The 17,213-nt window shown below is 36.3% G+C and overlaps 1 protein-coding gene across 1 annotated transcript in view; it reads right to left on the bottom strand.

The window, feature by feature from the left end:
* LMBRD2 (LMBR1 domain containing 2) overlaps window positions 1–17,213 on the bottom strand; it is a 33,000-nt gene that overhangs the window by 11,830 nt on the left and 3,957 nt on the right. The window contains exons 2-14 of the mRNA XM_041419354.1: window positions 14,343–14,569; window positions 13,810–13,889; window positions 11,564–11,659; window positions 10,473–10,640; window positions 9,412–9,622; window positions 7,820–7,894; window positions 7,391–7,504; window positions 6,638–6,821; window positions 6,130–6,311; window positions 5,224–5,357; window positions 4,909–5,014; window positions 4,114–4,211; window positions 2,218–2,321 (exon numbers count right to left, since the gene is read on the bottom strand). Coding sequence (XP_041275288.1) covers window positions 2,218–2,321; window positions 4,114–4,211; window positions 4,909–5,014; window positions 5,224–5,357; window positions 6,130–6,311; window positions 6,638–6,821; window positions 7,391–7,504; window positions 7,820–7,894; window positions 9,412–9,622; window positions 10,473–10,640; window positions 11,564–11,659; window positions 13,810–13,889; window positions 14,343–14,516 — 1,726 coding nt within the window. The 5' untranslated portion in view covers window positions 14,517–14,569. The remainder of the gene's footprint in view (window positions 1–2,217; window positions 2,322–4,113; window positions 4,212–4,908; window positions 5,015–5,223; window positions 5,358–6,129; window positions 6,312–6,637; window positions 6,822–7,390; window positions 7,505–7,819; window positions 7,895–9,411; window positions 9,623–10,472; window positions 10,641–11,563; window positions 11,660–13,809; window positions 13,890–14,342; window positions 14,570–17,213) is intronic.

The raw sequence follows: 17,213 nt of genomic DNA, 5'->3' as shown, positions 1-17,213 counted from the left end.
CATTTCAGTATGACAACTCTGCAACTGCAGTTATTTCAAGTAGAGCAGTATCACTATAAGAGACTGGTAATATGCCATTTTAGATTATTCTGTATCCTAGTAATCAGGATCATTTTTAATGCTTGTTGTACCTACTGGCATACACCACAGCATCACTGAGTAAGAGTAGTGTCCAAGTAATGTCATTAAAATTGTCCTCTAACCTTCTATAAGTAACTCCTAATCAAGACTATTCAGCAACATTAAACTGATTCCATAAATTATCTGGGACTCTTTTTTTGTGAAAAAAAAAAAAAAGAAGAAAAAAATCAAACAAACCCTTAGAAATAATTGGGAAAGTATGATATTAAGAAAAAGAAATGAAGAAAAAACTTCAGCATTTTTGAATCAAAAACTTCATGAAGTTCTGTGAGGCCCAACTACTTTGGGTTCCCAATTACCCTGCGACCCAATTACTTTGTGTCCTATCTGTTATAAAGCTGGAAGTATAACATCACATATCAATGTCATCATCACCTCTTATTTAAGGGAATGAAACTTTGGTCTTTCTCCAAAAAACCCATACTACTATAAGTAAACCCAGGTTTTGTTTTTCATCAACTGTAGGAATAAAGGTATTCCATAATATAACACTGTATCCAGAAATTTCAATTTCTAAACATTTACTCAAAAATTACAATGGCTTTTTGCAACTTTTAAGAAATACTTTCAATAAAAATTAATGCAAAATAAAAAGCTTTCCATACCAGCAGGTGATTCCAGTTCTACATAAAAATCATGCGTTCTCTAATTAAACACAGCTGTTGACACAGCAAAAAAGACTGAAGGAAAGGACTGAATTTGTGTAGCTCAATCAACACAGAAAAAAAGGTTAGTTTGTTGATGATAAAGACAATGTAAATGCTAACCATCCTTTATGACAGACTACACAAGGACCTGCTAAGGTATTGTTTGTTCAGTAACACACTGTAAAATATTTAGAAATATCTAAAATTCAGACACTGGATGAGTAAAACTGGTACCTCATTTAAAATGTCAATGAAGTCCATCAGTGGACTTCACATAGTGACCGCATTGCTCTAAGTTTATTGCAGTTTGTGCTGTGGCCTTCCTCGTACAGCTTTCAAAATACTGACAGACAGCATGTTTTTTTTTTCCTGCAACATTTGAGACAAATATAATCCAAAAACATGCTATATGATGAGGAAAAGATTGAGGTACTTAATGCATTCTTTGTCTCAGTCTTTAAGACTGAGACCAGTTCCTGTCTGAGTACCAGGTTCCCTGAGCGGGAAGGCAGGGATGGGAAACAGAATAAAGTCCCGAAAATCCAAGAGGATATGATCAGTGACCTGCTACATCGTGCGTGGACAGACACAGGTCTGTGGGGCCAGATGGTATCAGCCCAAAACAGAGGGAGCTGGTCAAAATGCTCACCAAACAACTTTCCTTTAAATTTTCAATTGGGTCACAACAACCCCATGCAATGCTAAAGGCTTGGGGCAGAGCAGGTGGAAGCAGCCTATTGGAAAAGGACCTGGGAGTGCTGGCTGACAGTGGCTGAGCATAAGCCAGGGCGTGCCCAGGTGGCCAAGAAAGCCAATGGCACCTGGCCTGGATCAGCAATGGTGTGGCCAGCAGGGCCAGGGCAGAGATTGTCCCTCTGTGCTGGATAGTGAAGAGGCCAAATTTCAAATCCTGCGTCCAGTTCTGGGCCCCTCCATTCAGGAAAAATATTGAGGTGCTGGAGCGAGTCCGGAGAAGGGCAGTGGAGCTGGGGAAGGGTCTGGAGCATGAGTCTGATGAGGAACAAGGTGGAGTGGTTTAGCCTGGAAAAGAGCAGGCTCAGGGGAGAGCTTATTACTTAACAACTCCTTAATAAGAGGGTGTAGTGGGTAGGGGTTGGTCTCCCAAGTAACAAACAACAGGATAAGAGGGAATGGCCTGAAGTTGTGCTACGAAGTTTGGATATTGGGCAAAAATTCTTCACTGAAAGGGTTGTCAGACATTGGAATACGCTGCTCAGGGAAGTCTTGAGTCAACATCCTTGGAGATATTTAAAAGATGTGCAGGTGTAGCATTTGTGGACATAGTTCAATGGTGAACTTGTCAGTGCTGGATCAAGGGTTGGACTCGGTCTTAGAGGTCTTTTCCAGCCTTGATGAATCTATGGTAGTATGATTTTACAGGGTGATTATGACAGAAGACCTAATTTACCTCTTCTGATTAGCTCTTTTCCTTCATCAATCAAATCAGAGGTCATTTCACTATCACCCATGAACTGCTGGAATCCCAAAAGATTCAAACAACGAGTTCCTAAACTGGTAAAAGAAGAAGCAATTTCCTTTTTTAATTTACAATTAGTAGTTTAGATACATTACAGAACAAAATGTAAAACAAACTATTCAGAACTGTATGAACAATCCAAGTAAGAAGGAAAAACAAAGAAGAAAAGATAGACTATTACACCAGCTGAGAAAACAGAAAATTCAGAACTCAGAACAATAACTGGTGACCCAGAACAGCAGGATGACCTAGGTGACCAGGAACAGTAACACACTCCTAAATACAACTGGAAGTGATAGAATAACCCTATTCAAACAGACATTAAAATGCATATAGTCTGAGAGTAGTGCAAATGACACTTGCTTTAAATGCGTCTAACATTAGACACTTGCTTTAAATGTTCTCAGATACAACAGAATTTGTACCTATAGTATGTCATCAACTCTTCTTTGCCAGAAGACAATTACTATAAAAATTCTCCTTATTCTAATTTATCTGTTTTTGAAACAGTAATAACACAGGAAATCCACTTTCACCTCAGGGTTTCACTCAGGAGAATGTGTACTGCATACTTCTAAGCAGTAGGGATGCTGGCTGCCCTTCTGGATAGCCATTGGCTGCAGTCAGATAGCAAGCTTGCTCCACCTTTTAAAAGCCAGTCCTGGAACTACATAGCATGAAATCACTTTCATCTTTTCAACTTCACAACAGAAAACACAACTGCTGTTTTAGTACTGTTTTCCTTCCTCCAAACTGGAGTATTGATATATTTTTTCCTTATACTACCTTAACTTTAAGACTGCTGGATTAAGCACAGGAGACTCAGCTTTCCTCAACAGATTTTAATTCAACCTTTGTTTTTGCATCGATCTTTACTAGCAGAGGTCATTAAAGCAACCCTCTCTCCTTTAATTTCTCTTCTTCCTTTTCACTTTGGCATTCAAGGCCCAGGATGATCATGATGGACAAGAGGTCAAACTTCTCTTTTCTTGCCATTTGCTTTCCTGTTTGTTGTTTGTTTGTTTTGTTTGTTTTTTAGCTCCACAACCACTTTTGTCACTTAACTTTAAGGTAAGCAGGGAAAAGGCACAACTAGATACTTGTTACTTACTATCTATTGATACACATACAATATTAATGGATATCCAAGGTATTTCACTACATTGTACTTGACTGAAAACACAGAGATTGCTTCTGACTGAATGGTAATGCAGAATTGAAGACATTAACATAAATGTGTATTTCAGCAAGATCAGACTAAAAGTATCTCATCCCTTACAGCAATCAAAAGCAGACATTTTGCAAGTGTAAAGCAAGAATGTACCAATGTTTTCCACAATTACCCTTCCAGCCTCCAGCAAACTGTGATTTAGGGAAAAAAGATCAAATTACTCAATCCAGTATGTGTTACCAGAAGTCTGGTAACACATCAGAAACTTGATATGAGTCTGTTAGGAAGCTCAATATCTAAAACTGCTGCTAGTGGTCCTTAATTTATTAGAAAACTTTGCTGAAAACAGCTTGCTCATGATAATTTTAATCTCAAAAGCACAATCTAAATGTCCCCAGGCTCCAAAGTTTGAACAGATCATGACTTAAAATCTAGGAATGAAGTTTAAATTAACTCAGTTATGAATTATCCAATCTGTATTTTTAAAATGCACACATTTCACCTATATAAATAGCAATGTGTGGATTTAGGTTTTGCATTTTTGTTAGAATGACACAACTCTGCTGAAAAAGGAGTACTGAATCTCTTCCTGAATTAGATGAAACTAGTTTTATAATGTAAAGAAGCATGCAGGATCTATCTTGCAAATCACTTACCTGAAGTATGTAGCAATACAGAGAATAACAACAAGCATTGGGTAGTATATATAGAATCCATCTGCAATGAAGGACAGCACTCTCATGGATCCCATTATCTAGGGAAAAAACCCCACAAGAACAAGCTCTAATTAGCTATACTCTACATAAACCCATGAAGATTGTACCTTCTCACAAATACACAATCCTTTGTAGTAACTGAAACAAAAGCAATATTATCACAGATCTGCCTGAGAATAAGCAGATGAAAAGGTCACCTCCAGCACTCTGAGGTTTCTAAAATGCTAGACATTGTAGTCTCACTCACTCTAGAACAAGGGCAAATCTGGTGGATTTTTTTCATCTGCTGTGAAAAGAGTCTCTAGACAACACAAAGAATCTAGTTACTAACAACAAAGACATGAGATATAACTTGCCACAGAAACCAGGTCTTCAATAAAACCAAACTCACTGGTTTTCAGTAGGAAGTTAGGACTGTTCCCTATCTGTAGGAATGCCCTACATGCTAAAGCCACTAAAAGCTAAAACAACAGGGATTGATATTAGGAAATTAAGAACACCCTGAACTCTAATGTACAAGACTTTATTTTCTTAAGATAAAGAGGAAAAAAAAAAGCTATGGATGACTTCTAGAAATCATTAGCAAACTTCTTGCCTATAATGAAGTTTTTTTTTACCCTGTTGGAAAAATTGAAGAGACTTGAATATCTGAATCTTACTATAAGATGTATTTAAAAATACTCTGTCTATTCTCCAAACCATATTGAAAGCTCAAACCCGTATTTTCTTACTTACAGATGTATAAGCAGTTGGCTGAGTCTTTTTGTGAGAGATTGTTGCATCCATATGGGTCAAGCCCAGAAAGTTCAAGCACAATGGTGGAGTAAGACGGCAAAATAACCTGCACAAATGCAAGAGGCAACAGCATTTAAAAGAGTTTCTTACATAACCTACAAAATCGTAACTGGATCTATCATAGAACAACGATGTAAAGCTCATTAGGAATTATATCCATAAATTACAAATTAAAGAACGTAAATTAAAGTTTCATGGACATTTTCAATTCAGTATTTGAATGGAACACCTGTAAAACATATACCAAATACTCACATGCCACTGAAAAGGAGACTGTATGCATCTGTCTGATGATGTGAAGCTAAGTAATAATAGTTAAATACACGGATCCTGAAGACAGTAGAGTAAACACAGATACTTAAGAAAAAGATGGTAAGAAAACAGGCCATCTAGGGGGAAAAAAAAGTGTTGTTAAGTTGCTTAAATGCAGCATTCTACTAAAGGTTTTAATGTGTTCAGCAGATAGCCTGTCACATGCAGAGACCATCTCCAGCCTTTATTTTTCATTTTTCACCAACTCTGCGAAGAGTTTTGGGAGTTTTTCAGAACTATTTACACTGGAAATTCTAATTAGAACATTCTACACATAAGTTAACACAGCTGACCCCAGAAACATTCTACTGCTTCTTGTTAATGTAAATAAAATTCTGTAATTGCCTGAAGAATTACCATGACTGAGGTGGCATTTACTCCCACAAAAAAAGGCATAAACCCAAGTGTTTTCAAATCAGTCTTTGCTAAGTATACTGGAATTTTTCAGCTCAATATCTTTACTGATAAATTTGTGCACACATATGCTAGCCACACCTTTGACTGGATTCCTGGTCATTCGCAAATTCCTGTTTAGGAAACTGAGGTCACACACATGGATTTTTAGACAGAAAGTCTAATTAACACCTATCTTCCAACCTAGTGTTTCAGAAATTACTCTACATGATATTCAGGCCAGCTGGGTCATGCCTTCACCTGGTATTTGAGAGTTTTAACAAGTGGCAAAAGCAGACTTCCTCCACACAAACTAAGTTTGGTACCACATACTTAGAGACCTTCTGAAAGTTGACAGATTATTTAGAGATTTATTTTTAATTCTATTTTATCTACTGCTGTTATCACAACCATTGATCTGAAAATATTTTTTTCAAGTGATTATCTCCAACTTACCTCTATGTATATATAATTATATGTCTTCTCTGCCAGCTGTATGAAAACCGCAAATAGTGACAGAACTGGTTTTGTGCTGAAGAATGTGCACTCTGACCACACAACTATTACAGAGAACGTGGCCAGCACAACTGCAAGCACTCTGTAAAACCATGGTCGGAGAAGGCACTCCCAGTACCACTCTGGAAAAAACAAACACACATATGTATCCAGAAGAGGTTAATGAAAATTATACAACCAGAAACAGAACTCTTTCACAAAAGGCTTCAAAGTTTGCTGTTGCTTTATTGCGACACATGACTGCTACTGAATTTGTAAATAAAATTGAGGCTTATGGCCAAGAGCATAAATTATTATCTGATAGCTCTTCCATTACATAAATACATCAATATTGCGGACTTGCTTCACTCTGCTGCAGCTGAACTTTTTACATAAAACAATTGGTTCTTGTTACAGAATGGTATCAGTTATGCCTTAACATACCTAAAAACTGCATGACAGCACTTACCAACCGTTGGCGTGTAGAAATACTGAATAATTTTATTTTCTGGTTCCTGGGAATGAAAGGTATGAACAAACTGTCGAGTTGCACTGCTTTCATTTTTTGCCACATCTTCCAGGTAAAATGCTTGCTCTAAAAGAATTTGCCACTGGACCTGTGTACGACGATGTCTCTGCACTGAATAGATTACCTACAATAAATTGCAAGAAATTAGGGTTTCAAGGTAATTGTTTCAAAAAATGGTGGAAAATCCTTGCAAAATCCCTTGAAAATGTGTGCATTGCAGAACTGCAAAGACTGTATCTTCAAAAAAGCAGGTAGGTAATTCTCTAAAATACATAAATCATGGAAGTACTACATACATGATTAATGAGTTTTGCAGCCCGCTCATCACAAACCATCTGTAGCAGTTAAATCCTACTTTTCCCAACCTACCACTTTTTTTTTGCATCTCAGTAAATATCAAGCTTTTACTGTTATTTCTTTTTCAGAATGCACTGTCAGTCAACCATGACAAGGCTTATTCACAGACAGCTATAACACTGTAAAGATACAACACAAGAACACTTTTACACATCCAGAACTTTGATCACTTGGGATATTAAATGTCTGTGCTTTCCCTCACCAAAAAAAGTTTCTGTTAAGTAGCATAAACCCACTGTACTCAACAGTCCAGATGAAGTGCATTCAAAATCTTTGATCAGCATTTACTCTCACTACAATAGCATAAGTGAGGCATTCTCCCATCTGTTAATATACCTGCTTGTGAAGTTTGGCCAAACTTTTTTCACTGGGATAACTGTTCTGTCTTTCATCAAAATCTTCATAATCATCCATGTTCCTGCCCATTCTTTCCTGGTACTCAGTAGGGCACTGGAAGGAAAAGGGAAAATTAACTGGGAGACAAAAGAGTAGCAAGCAGCTTTTATTTGTAAAAGTTTGGGCCATTTCACGCAACTGAAAAGCTCACTCTAAGCTTTTCTCTCTTTCTACAATGCTACGTCAAAATACATCTGATAATTCCATACGTCACAAGGAAATATTTCACAGTCTCAACAGAAACTCAGAAGATGTCAACTAGAGATTTTATATTAAGAGCAAAAGAAAGTAATGTACAAGTATTCTGCATATGCAAGAAGCACCTCCTCCCAACTGAATAATTACGGTTGAAGACAAACAACTGGTTACCTTTTTCAGTATTGTATCAACGCATTTCCTCAAAGGGTGGTTATATTTGATACTCTCACTTACTTTACGGACTTCCTGTTGAGAGAAAAAATAACAGAGTAGTTTAACTATGCCATATCAAAAATGTCAATTAAAAATTTTTTCATTAACTATAAATTTTTACTGGTCAATTAGAGTTGCAGCCCTCCCAACAGACAGCCATCAAAGCTTAAAAAAAATACAGATTCCTAAAAGCCATAATTTTACTAAATATCTCATAAAAGGTATGAGAAAAGATAGTATTTGTAAAGAAAAGAAATGTGAAGTATTTTTAAAGAACACTTCTGTGGTTTTTTTTTTTAAAAAGAACACCAGTGTACAAATATGCAACTATATAAATGCATGGAGGATTGGCTTCTATGCATGAAGGCTGAAATGGAAAAGACTTTCTTCTTTTAGTTACAGATAAAACGGACATAAAGAATAAGTCCCACTGACTGATTCAGGGCACTGACCACCACTTTAGGAAGCCAATTCCAGTGTGAGACTATGCACGCCCCTTGTAAGGTAAGGAACTGCTTCCTAATGTCCAGTCTGGACCTCTCTGGACACAGCTCTGAAGCACCCCCATGCATCCTGTCACTGGCTACCAGAGAAAAGAGATCAGCATCTCCCTCTCCAGGCATCTGAACAATGCTCTTAGCAATCTGCTTCAACTTTTGGTCAGCTCTGAAGTGCTCAGACAGCTGCATCAGATGACTGTTGTTGGTCCCCTCCAGTGGAAATATTCTATCTGTTTTAAGTGCTATCCTGGTAAAAAAGGGTCGTCATTGCTCATTTTCTAGGAAGTTTTGTAGTTATGTCCCACTTAGAGGTTTTTAACTGTTTTAGCAGTTTCTTCAAAATGCTGTTACGGATTAATGAAGATTCTATTACTGTTATGTGATTAAGAGTCTATTTGTGTTATGTGTCAGCACACACAACACAAATTTCCACCCTATCCTACAACAGTTCACACATATTATTCCAAGCCATGGTATCCCAGCAAAAGAACCAGGAATAGCTATTCAAAGGGCTAGATTTCCATTCTGTTCTTGAACTGCATTAGAGCCTACTGCTCACTGATATTTAACAACAGAGTCTCAAAAGAAACTTTGAAAGAAACAATTATCTATATATTGTCTTCTCAAGGGGCATGTAATTGTGGCCCCACAATTTGGAAAGTCTTCTCAAGGTTCTAGAAATACACTGTGAGCAGAACATAGAAGTACACAATTTTAACACTACTGAAACATTTATACACTGCCTGTTCAAGTTCACTCCGAAATGTTATTTGTTAGTGACCAGTACTACTCCAAAAGTGTCAGCAAAAGAATAGACTCATCAAATAATGGTTATCAAGTTGCTATGACTTTTAAGTTCGTCACAGCAAGGACTACTTCTGTTTTGACTTCTGCATAGGATTGAGTGTTATAAAGTGGCACACTATGATAATTTTCTTAGTTTACATATATTTCACAGTAAGCTCACACTACAAGTGTCCAACACCAACGAATTTAGACACAACTAACAGCAGCCTTCACTTTTTTCCACAGGTAAAACTAGTTACTTACCTCCATAATATCCTCTAAATTCTCCTCTGCATCTGCTTTTTCAGTCATCAGTTTGGCAGCTTTGAAGTAAGTCTTCATGAGAAGATAACCCCTCTTGGCCCCATTCCAGTGAGAACGAGGGATTTCCACCAAACCATAACCCAAAAGCAAAACAAGAAGGAACAGACCCCATGTGTTTGCAGCAGCTATTCCAATAGTCTGAAGCTGGTTCCTAAGGAAACAAAACAGTATAAAAAACTCAAACAAACAACACTGTCCTATCCTGGCTGCACGAAACCAGCCTTGAGGTATCAATATGTACCAACAGAGCTTTCAGGAACAGACTCTGGTATCACCTAGATTTTTGCCTGGAGCCAGTCTGCTGCTTGGCTATATTTAAACTTGCCACAATTTTCCTGTATCTCCTGTTCTGCCCACTGTGGGTGGCAGATAAGAATTTGTTTGTTGTTTGTTCTCAAAGAAACTGTTCCCCTAAAGGAGTATGTTCCCTTAGGAAACAACATGAACTTACCAAACCTACTGACAGTGAGGTCAAAATAGCATAATGGCAGTCACTGTAAGATACAAACTCAGAACCCAAGATTTGTATTCAGAATATTGTGTTCAGAAATTTGTATTCAGATTTCTATTCCATCTGGTATGGAAGACTATAAGAAATTTATAGATGTCAATTATTTTAACTTTCCTTTTCACCTTTAAAGTCTACAGTATTTAGATGCACCACATAGGAAATACAGATTTTTTGAAATATATTGTTCTGAAAACACTGCAAGTTTCTGTACTAACTTTGCAAATGTGTTTTTATGGAGACAAAAAGTAGCATTGTAAATACAAGAGGATTCCTCTGCTGTACATACCAAAATCAGAAAAACAAACTCCAAGTTTCTATAAATATTCAAAAAAGCCCCTTTCATATAAAAAGATAACATAATTTTCTAACCGACTAGCAAAATACTGTAACTAAAACTAGTTTTTTCAGAAAGACACATTTCATCCACAGAAGAAATAATCCATGACAATTCTGTAAGAACTAATGGAAATGTTTACAGCATTATTCTTACCATTGTAAATTGAAGTTTGGGTTTACAGCCACATATATTAGAAATGCTCCAAAAATCAGCAAGTAAGTGCCATAATAGATGGCATTCTCAATCAAAGCAGTTTTTATCTTTCCAGTGATGGAGAACCCTCCTGATCTAGCATATGACTGCATGAAAGGTAGCAGAATCCTAGGGGAAAAGGAAACAAAACAAAACCACATCAGCCAATCAAAAAAAAAAAAAAAAAAGAAAAAAAAAAAAAACCACACCAGCCAAAAAAAAAAAAAAAAAAAAAGAAAAAAAGAAACAAACAAAAAAAAAAAGAAACTAAAAAACCCACCAACCCCCACCAAAAAAATCTCCCAAACACCCAAACCACCAACCTCCCCAAAAAAGAACTTTAGCAGTGTCAGGTTACTGAGGCAGGGGTGTTAAAGTTTAAGATTCCCAAGCTTCTAAGAAATTAGCTACTTAGATGTTTTTATTCTAGATGTACCTGTCTGATGGCAAACCTTACACAAGCTGCAGATAAAAACAATACAGTTAGCTTTGCTATGAAAAAATCTGTGATAAATAAGAATGAAGTACCAACCCTGATATCCTTGAAACTACAAAAATAATTATTTGATAACAGGTTGATGAGAAACAGCACAAAGCACAGACAACCCAAAACCCCATAGACAAATCTTTCTTCTGTAGCTATAGCTCAAGCTTTATGCAATATATCTTATAAAACTGACTAATTTACTATATCACTTAAAAATCACCCAAATTATTCATGGAATTATTTTGGTATCTGGTTGCCTAAAACACATTTTTTTCAGACAATCTATCTGTAAGCACCTACACGTATAAATTGCTTAGTTTCAACTACAAAAGTGAACTAAGGATAAATGGCTGCCACCTGAAAGTTGCTTCCACTGAAGCAAGAAAAAAAAAAAGAATATTACTAAATTAGTAATTATTACCAAAATTTCACTAATAGAAAATAATATACAATTTAAAAGCTCTTTGCCATACTGATATACATTTTTAAAGAATGTTATTACTGTTAAGATGGTCCATTTAAAAACTGCATCATACTCTTTGCAATATTCTTTTGCCTTACTTACCATGTTAAAAACTGAGATGTCCAATATACAACACGCCAGAAAATTGGCATAATTCCATCAGGAATATAACTCCATGGTTTGAAACATTTTTGCTTGCTGTTACAATGTAAAGAAGACTATTGTTAGTTGTAGAGCCCTGTAAAGCAACTTCTATAAATTCCTATCTAGAAAGCTTTTTGAAAAGAACATAGAAGTAGTACAATACTATTCAAGTACATGGTCAACAATCAACCATCTCCCAAATAAATAAACTGAATAATCATTAGAAATATTTATCATTTTCCTAACCACAAATAATGTATTTGGACAGGACATCTTTATTAGAAAAAAAAAAAAGAAAAGAGAAAAAAAATTGCAAGACTGAATAGGACTACTCAAAAAAGCATTTTAAGGTTACAGTTCTTGGTTTTCAGTAGTAATTATTTCATGCATAGAAAGAATACTTGTTTAAACAGAGAAGCATTAAATTTTAGTTAGTGCAGGTTCTTAAAAAATATCTAGGCATATCATCATCTAGAGCACTTAGTCACACAAAGAACATATTAGTTGCTTCTTCTGCTACCAAGCTGGATTGAATCAGTCTTACATAAATTTTGATTCAATAAGCCAATACTCTTCTGACAGGTAGTGTTCATTACAGAAGACAGAAAAGTTCTATGAGCCCTTTTAAGAAAAAGAAAAGAAAAAAAAAAAAAAAAAAACAAAGGAAAAGGTGTCCATGTAAACTAAGGTAGTTTGTTTTTTTTCCCACACACCTGTCTGGGCAATGAAGCAAGGGTGAGTCAAGGGGCAATAAAGTCAACTTAGATGAGATTACCTAACAAGAAATAATTGGTATTTTCCAGGGTCAAACTAGTTAAGCCTGAGTCGTAAGTTTTTATGTGCATGGCCTAAATATTTTCAAAACTAGCAACTTAAGACAGAACGACAGGTAGTATGACTAAAGGTTTCAGCACCTCTCCTATGAGAGCTGCTGAAACCTCTATGACAGGCTGAGAGAGCAGGGGCTGTTCAGCCTGGAGAAGGTGCCAGGAGAACTTACAGCACCTTCTAGTACCTAAAGGAGGTTTACAAAAAGAAATGGACTTTTTATATGGGCAAAGTGACAGGACATGGAGCAATGGTTTTCAACTGACAGAGGGCAAGTTTAAATTAGAGACTTGGAAGAAATTCTTTACTGCGATGGTGGTGAGGCACTGGCACAGACTGCCCAGAGAAGCTGTGGATGCCCCAACCCTGACAGTGTTCAAGGCCAGGCTGGATGGAGCAACCTGGCCTAGTGGAAGATGTCCCTGCCCCTGGAAGAAGACTGGAACTGGATGATATTTAAGGTCCCTCCCAAACCAAATCATTCTGTGATTCTAAAGAAATAAGTTTGTCTGAAGTTATAGATAAATTTAAAGGTTACTGAATAGTTTTCAAATTGTGTATATAATTAAATAGGTTTAATTAACATCCACTGGGTGGTCTTAAGTACAGGGTGCAATATTGTGTGACTGTCATTTCACCATTCTTCCAGGCCCCTCTTTGGGGCAGCAAGACTGGCAAGACTTTGCACAGACATGTCAGCTGATATCTTAAAGGCTCAGATCATCTTACAGATAACTACAGTGCACACATCAGAAACACGGGGAACAGCCAGTGTAGGATAACGGATGAGCAGCCATGGAATAAGCCCACCTTAGTCTACTTCTCCATGGTTAGGGATTACTTTCTTCCTGCCAGGACACACCTACCATTACTTTGGTGGAATACCGTGCATTTCAGATAACTGCAATTACCATATATATGAAATTATAAGAAGCAATTAGATACGCCCCTGACATATAAGACAAGCAGCTGATTTAATTCCTATGGTATAAATGAAATGTATAAAATTAGATTTTGAGGTTTAAAGTCTTTATGATTGTAAAGGATAAGCATTCATCAAAGCCTCTCCTCATAACCAAGATTGCTCAAAAAGCTTAGTCCTGTTGCTTTAACAAAAAAAAAGGAAATCTAGTGATATAAAAAAGAATAGTTGGGAAATCACCTAGAACTACTACATAATTACTATGTAATTACTCCCAGCAGGTAAAGATCCACTTTTCATCACCTTTTCCCTCACTGTCCTGTGTACTTAAAAACTTCAAAATTTGCATCACACAGATAACACTTATTCATCAGTGTTAAAAACATAATATGCTATCAATTAAAAAAAGAAAATCATAAAATACAGTCTAAAGAAAAAAACATGTAGTTCATACCTTGGAGCAAGAGTAACGTAAGAGCCATTACTTTCTGCAGGACTGGAGTTAACCGCAAGCTTGCATCGATTATAAATAGTCTAAAAGACAATTTATTTTATATCAGTGACCAAAGAGGTATAATACTTATTTAAAAGTAATAAGTCCTATTTTAAAGACATTTCCTGTACTCCAGGTTTACATCTGGAATTAATCATACCAATAAACATTCAAATCAACATGCAATCAGCAGTCAAGTAAGTAAAATGCTGAAAGTGTCCTTATGCTGCCTAAACAGATAAAAAAATTGTTACAAACAAATGATGAAATTTTAAAATTTCATTCCTTTATTTTGAAATAAATTTGTTATCTGATGAGACCAACAAAAAGTAAAGTTAATTATGAACACAAGGCATTGTCATGTTTAATTTTTTAAGATATTACATAGAAGATTTCTTTGGCATTTCTAAGAGATGGTCTCCTGCAATCATTAGTTTAGAGAAATACCATAAACATTTGATGCAATTAAGCAGGAAGTCCTGCACGTTTCTTACCGTACTGACATCCAGAGGCAGTATGAATACAATCAGGAAGCAGAGATACCAAGCCAATAATGTTGCTATGATCACCAGCCTATGCTGTTTCTTGAAGTCTCCATACCGGTGAAGTAGGAATAAGGCCAGGAAAAAGACAAACACTATCTCAAGGCCCAACGCTGCACCACTCATTGTTAAATGCTGGCCTCGGCCACACCACACTCACTTGGGAAAGCAGATCAGAACTGCACGGCAAAAAGACGTTTAATTACATTAAAATCTCTGAAAGATATTTACACAAAATAGTTGTTCAGTGGACACTTCAAAACATATTAACAAACTTTACATATTTCACATGACCTGATAAGGATTCTTATCAGACAAAACCAAAGATTTTCAGCAAGATGTCCTGAAGTCCTCTGAAGAAATCAAAACATGCCATTTCAATGCTGTTGTTTCCAGCAACCTATCAGGAGAACTCCTGTTCATCATCCTGATATACAACAGATCCAGGAGGCAAATCTCTGTCCTTAAATAGACTACTAGCCCAACTTTAGGTCCAGGACAAATTTCAAGATGAAAATCTATTCTGCTCTTTTTCTCTCCTTTCAGAAGCAATAAACTAATTTTTTAAAAGGGTTAAATGTTTACATTAAATGTTTCTGGATAGCTAATGAACAACATTTTAATGGAGTGTACCTCAAATACATATTTAAAACCCATACAAAAGAGTTAACAGAGCATAAAAACACAGCAAAGAATGTGTTAGTCTACTTGTAATGCACCTCTTTGAGGTCTGAAATTTCAAGAATTTCAATTCACCTTCCTACTCCTCGGGTGCTATTCAGACAAACAAGGATCTCAATTCATTGGGTATAGTTTGCCATGATGTATTTTTGCTTTACTTGTCCTTCTGTGTTTAATTACTCTGTTACAGTCAGGACCACTGTAAGAAAGTTCATACAGCTTCATACAGACAAGCTATGATGCAAAGGGACAGTGAGCTGCACAAATAAACTACAGAAAATTTCACTGACTTGTTACATTTTTATTTAAACTGCTTCAGATCTTTTTAATAAGCATCATTTTATCACAGGCATTTTATGCATTATTAAAAAAAAAAGTTTATAACTGTGGCCAGTGTGACTTGTTTCTCCATCAAGATTAACATTTCGCTGATTTAAGTGAAATAGTTTTTGCTATGGCATTGGTGTTAAGACTTCCAGTACTTTCACTTTCCTGGAGATTTAATAGAAATGCTATTACTGAAATTTCCCCTCTACTTACTTTTAAATCTCTTTAGAAGTTGGTAAAATGAACCATTTCTTTTACTGATTTCTCAGTAAACTGCTTAAGCAGATCTATTACGCTTCAGGGGACTATGCAGGGAAAACTCTCTTATTTACACTAAAAAAACTCTAAAGCTTGTGATGCCATTACTGCCTTGAGGACACAAAGACACACAGGAACAATTATTCTGGGACTCTTTTCTCCCCAACGAGTTACCTTCTTGTTTCTAGTCAAAGATTCACACACTTTTTCTTTTCTGCCTTTTATCAAACATGTTTATCAAACTATCAACACTTCCATTAACACTAATCACCCCCTTACTATCTGTCTGTACTCTACTTTAGCTAAATCATTTGTACATTAAAAACTCAGGATATCTCACCTATTTTTCAATCACTTATTCAAAGCAAGTCCTTGACTGTTATATTGTATGATAACTGTTTCCTCAGAAAAGCCTTTTCAATTCACAGTATAGCAGCCAATTCCACAGAAGCAAAAATAACAAAACAATTACGTATCAGCTTCATTAAGGCACTGCTATCTGGCATGCAGCTTTTTGTGTCCATTACAGCCACACCTTTTGCTACATAAACAAAAAAATTATACAGCATACAGTTCATTAGTCACAAAGTTTTATTACAGTCACACCTAAAAAGCTTCTACCAAAACAGAAGGCAAAAAGCTTTTGTGCAAGATGCTGCACTCAGCTACAATCATGAGGGTACTTCCAGAAGTATTACAAAAATGTACTGAATATGCTAAAATAAAGAGGGAATTGATTCCTAGTGCAACTTAACTCGCACTCAAAGACAGAAGTGACTTTGCAGTTATCACTAAACTACATCTTTATGTTCTTCTCTGGTTCCTATTTTAATCTAAAAACACAAAAAGAAAGGCCTATTTTTCAAAAGACTGAGACTAATAACAGAGTTGTTTTGAATTAATAACAGTTTAAAATTTTTAGATAGAAACCATTTAAAACCAGCTCTCCACATAGAAAGATTAAATAGAAGAAAATCCACAAAGTGAGAAATGCAATGCTTGAGAGGAGTTCTTCGGTGAACTAAATCCAAACCAACAGTGCAGACATCTCTCTGTGCTATGAGACATATCTCAGGGCCTGTGCGACTAGAATCAGACCTTAAAATACATTACTGCAGGCTATAAAGCCATGCCTTCCTGAGGAAAGCAGCATTTGCCACTGAACCTGGTTGTTGGCTCAAAGAAAGGGTAAGCTTCTTACCTATCATCCTGCTTCATCACTTTATTTAGACAGCCATCTCACTATTGGCATACAGCTACCTAGTATCAGCTGACTGAAATTCCAGAATCGCTAAAAAAATGCCATGAAATAACCACTTCAGGAGAGTTCCCTTGTACTGTACAACCTTCAATGGCTTAGAAGATGCTCCTATTAAAGCAATGACAAAGTAACAAGAGCCCTCACCATGAATGGAGAAGTATTTATGGGCATACTCAGTTTCTGAACAACCAGGCAACTACATATTAATACAAATAAGATTAAAAGATGAAACACTGGCATGAGAAGTGCAACTTAACCAACAAAACATAAGGACATGCTCTTGTGTTAGCTTAGGA

This window comes from Onychostruthus taczanowskii, unplaced genomic scaffold (genome assembly GCF_017590055.1).
Source record: "Onychostruthus taczanowskii isolate IOZ18803 unplaced genomic scaffold, ASM1759005v1 scaffold108, whole genome shotgun sequence".
Taxonomy (NCBI): Eukaryota; Metazoa; Chordata; class Aves; order Passeriformes; family Passeridae; genus Onychostruthus; species Onychostruthus taczanowskii.
The sequence above is the reverse complement of the archived record's forward strand: the minus strand, read 5'-3'. Positions and strand labels throughout refer to the sequence as shown.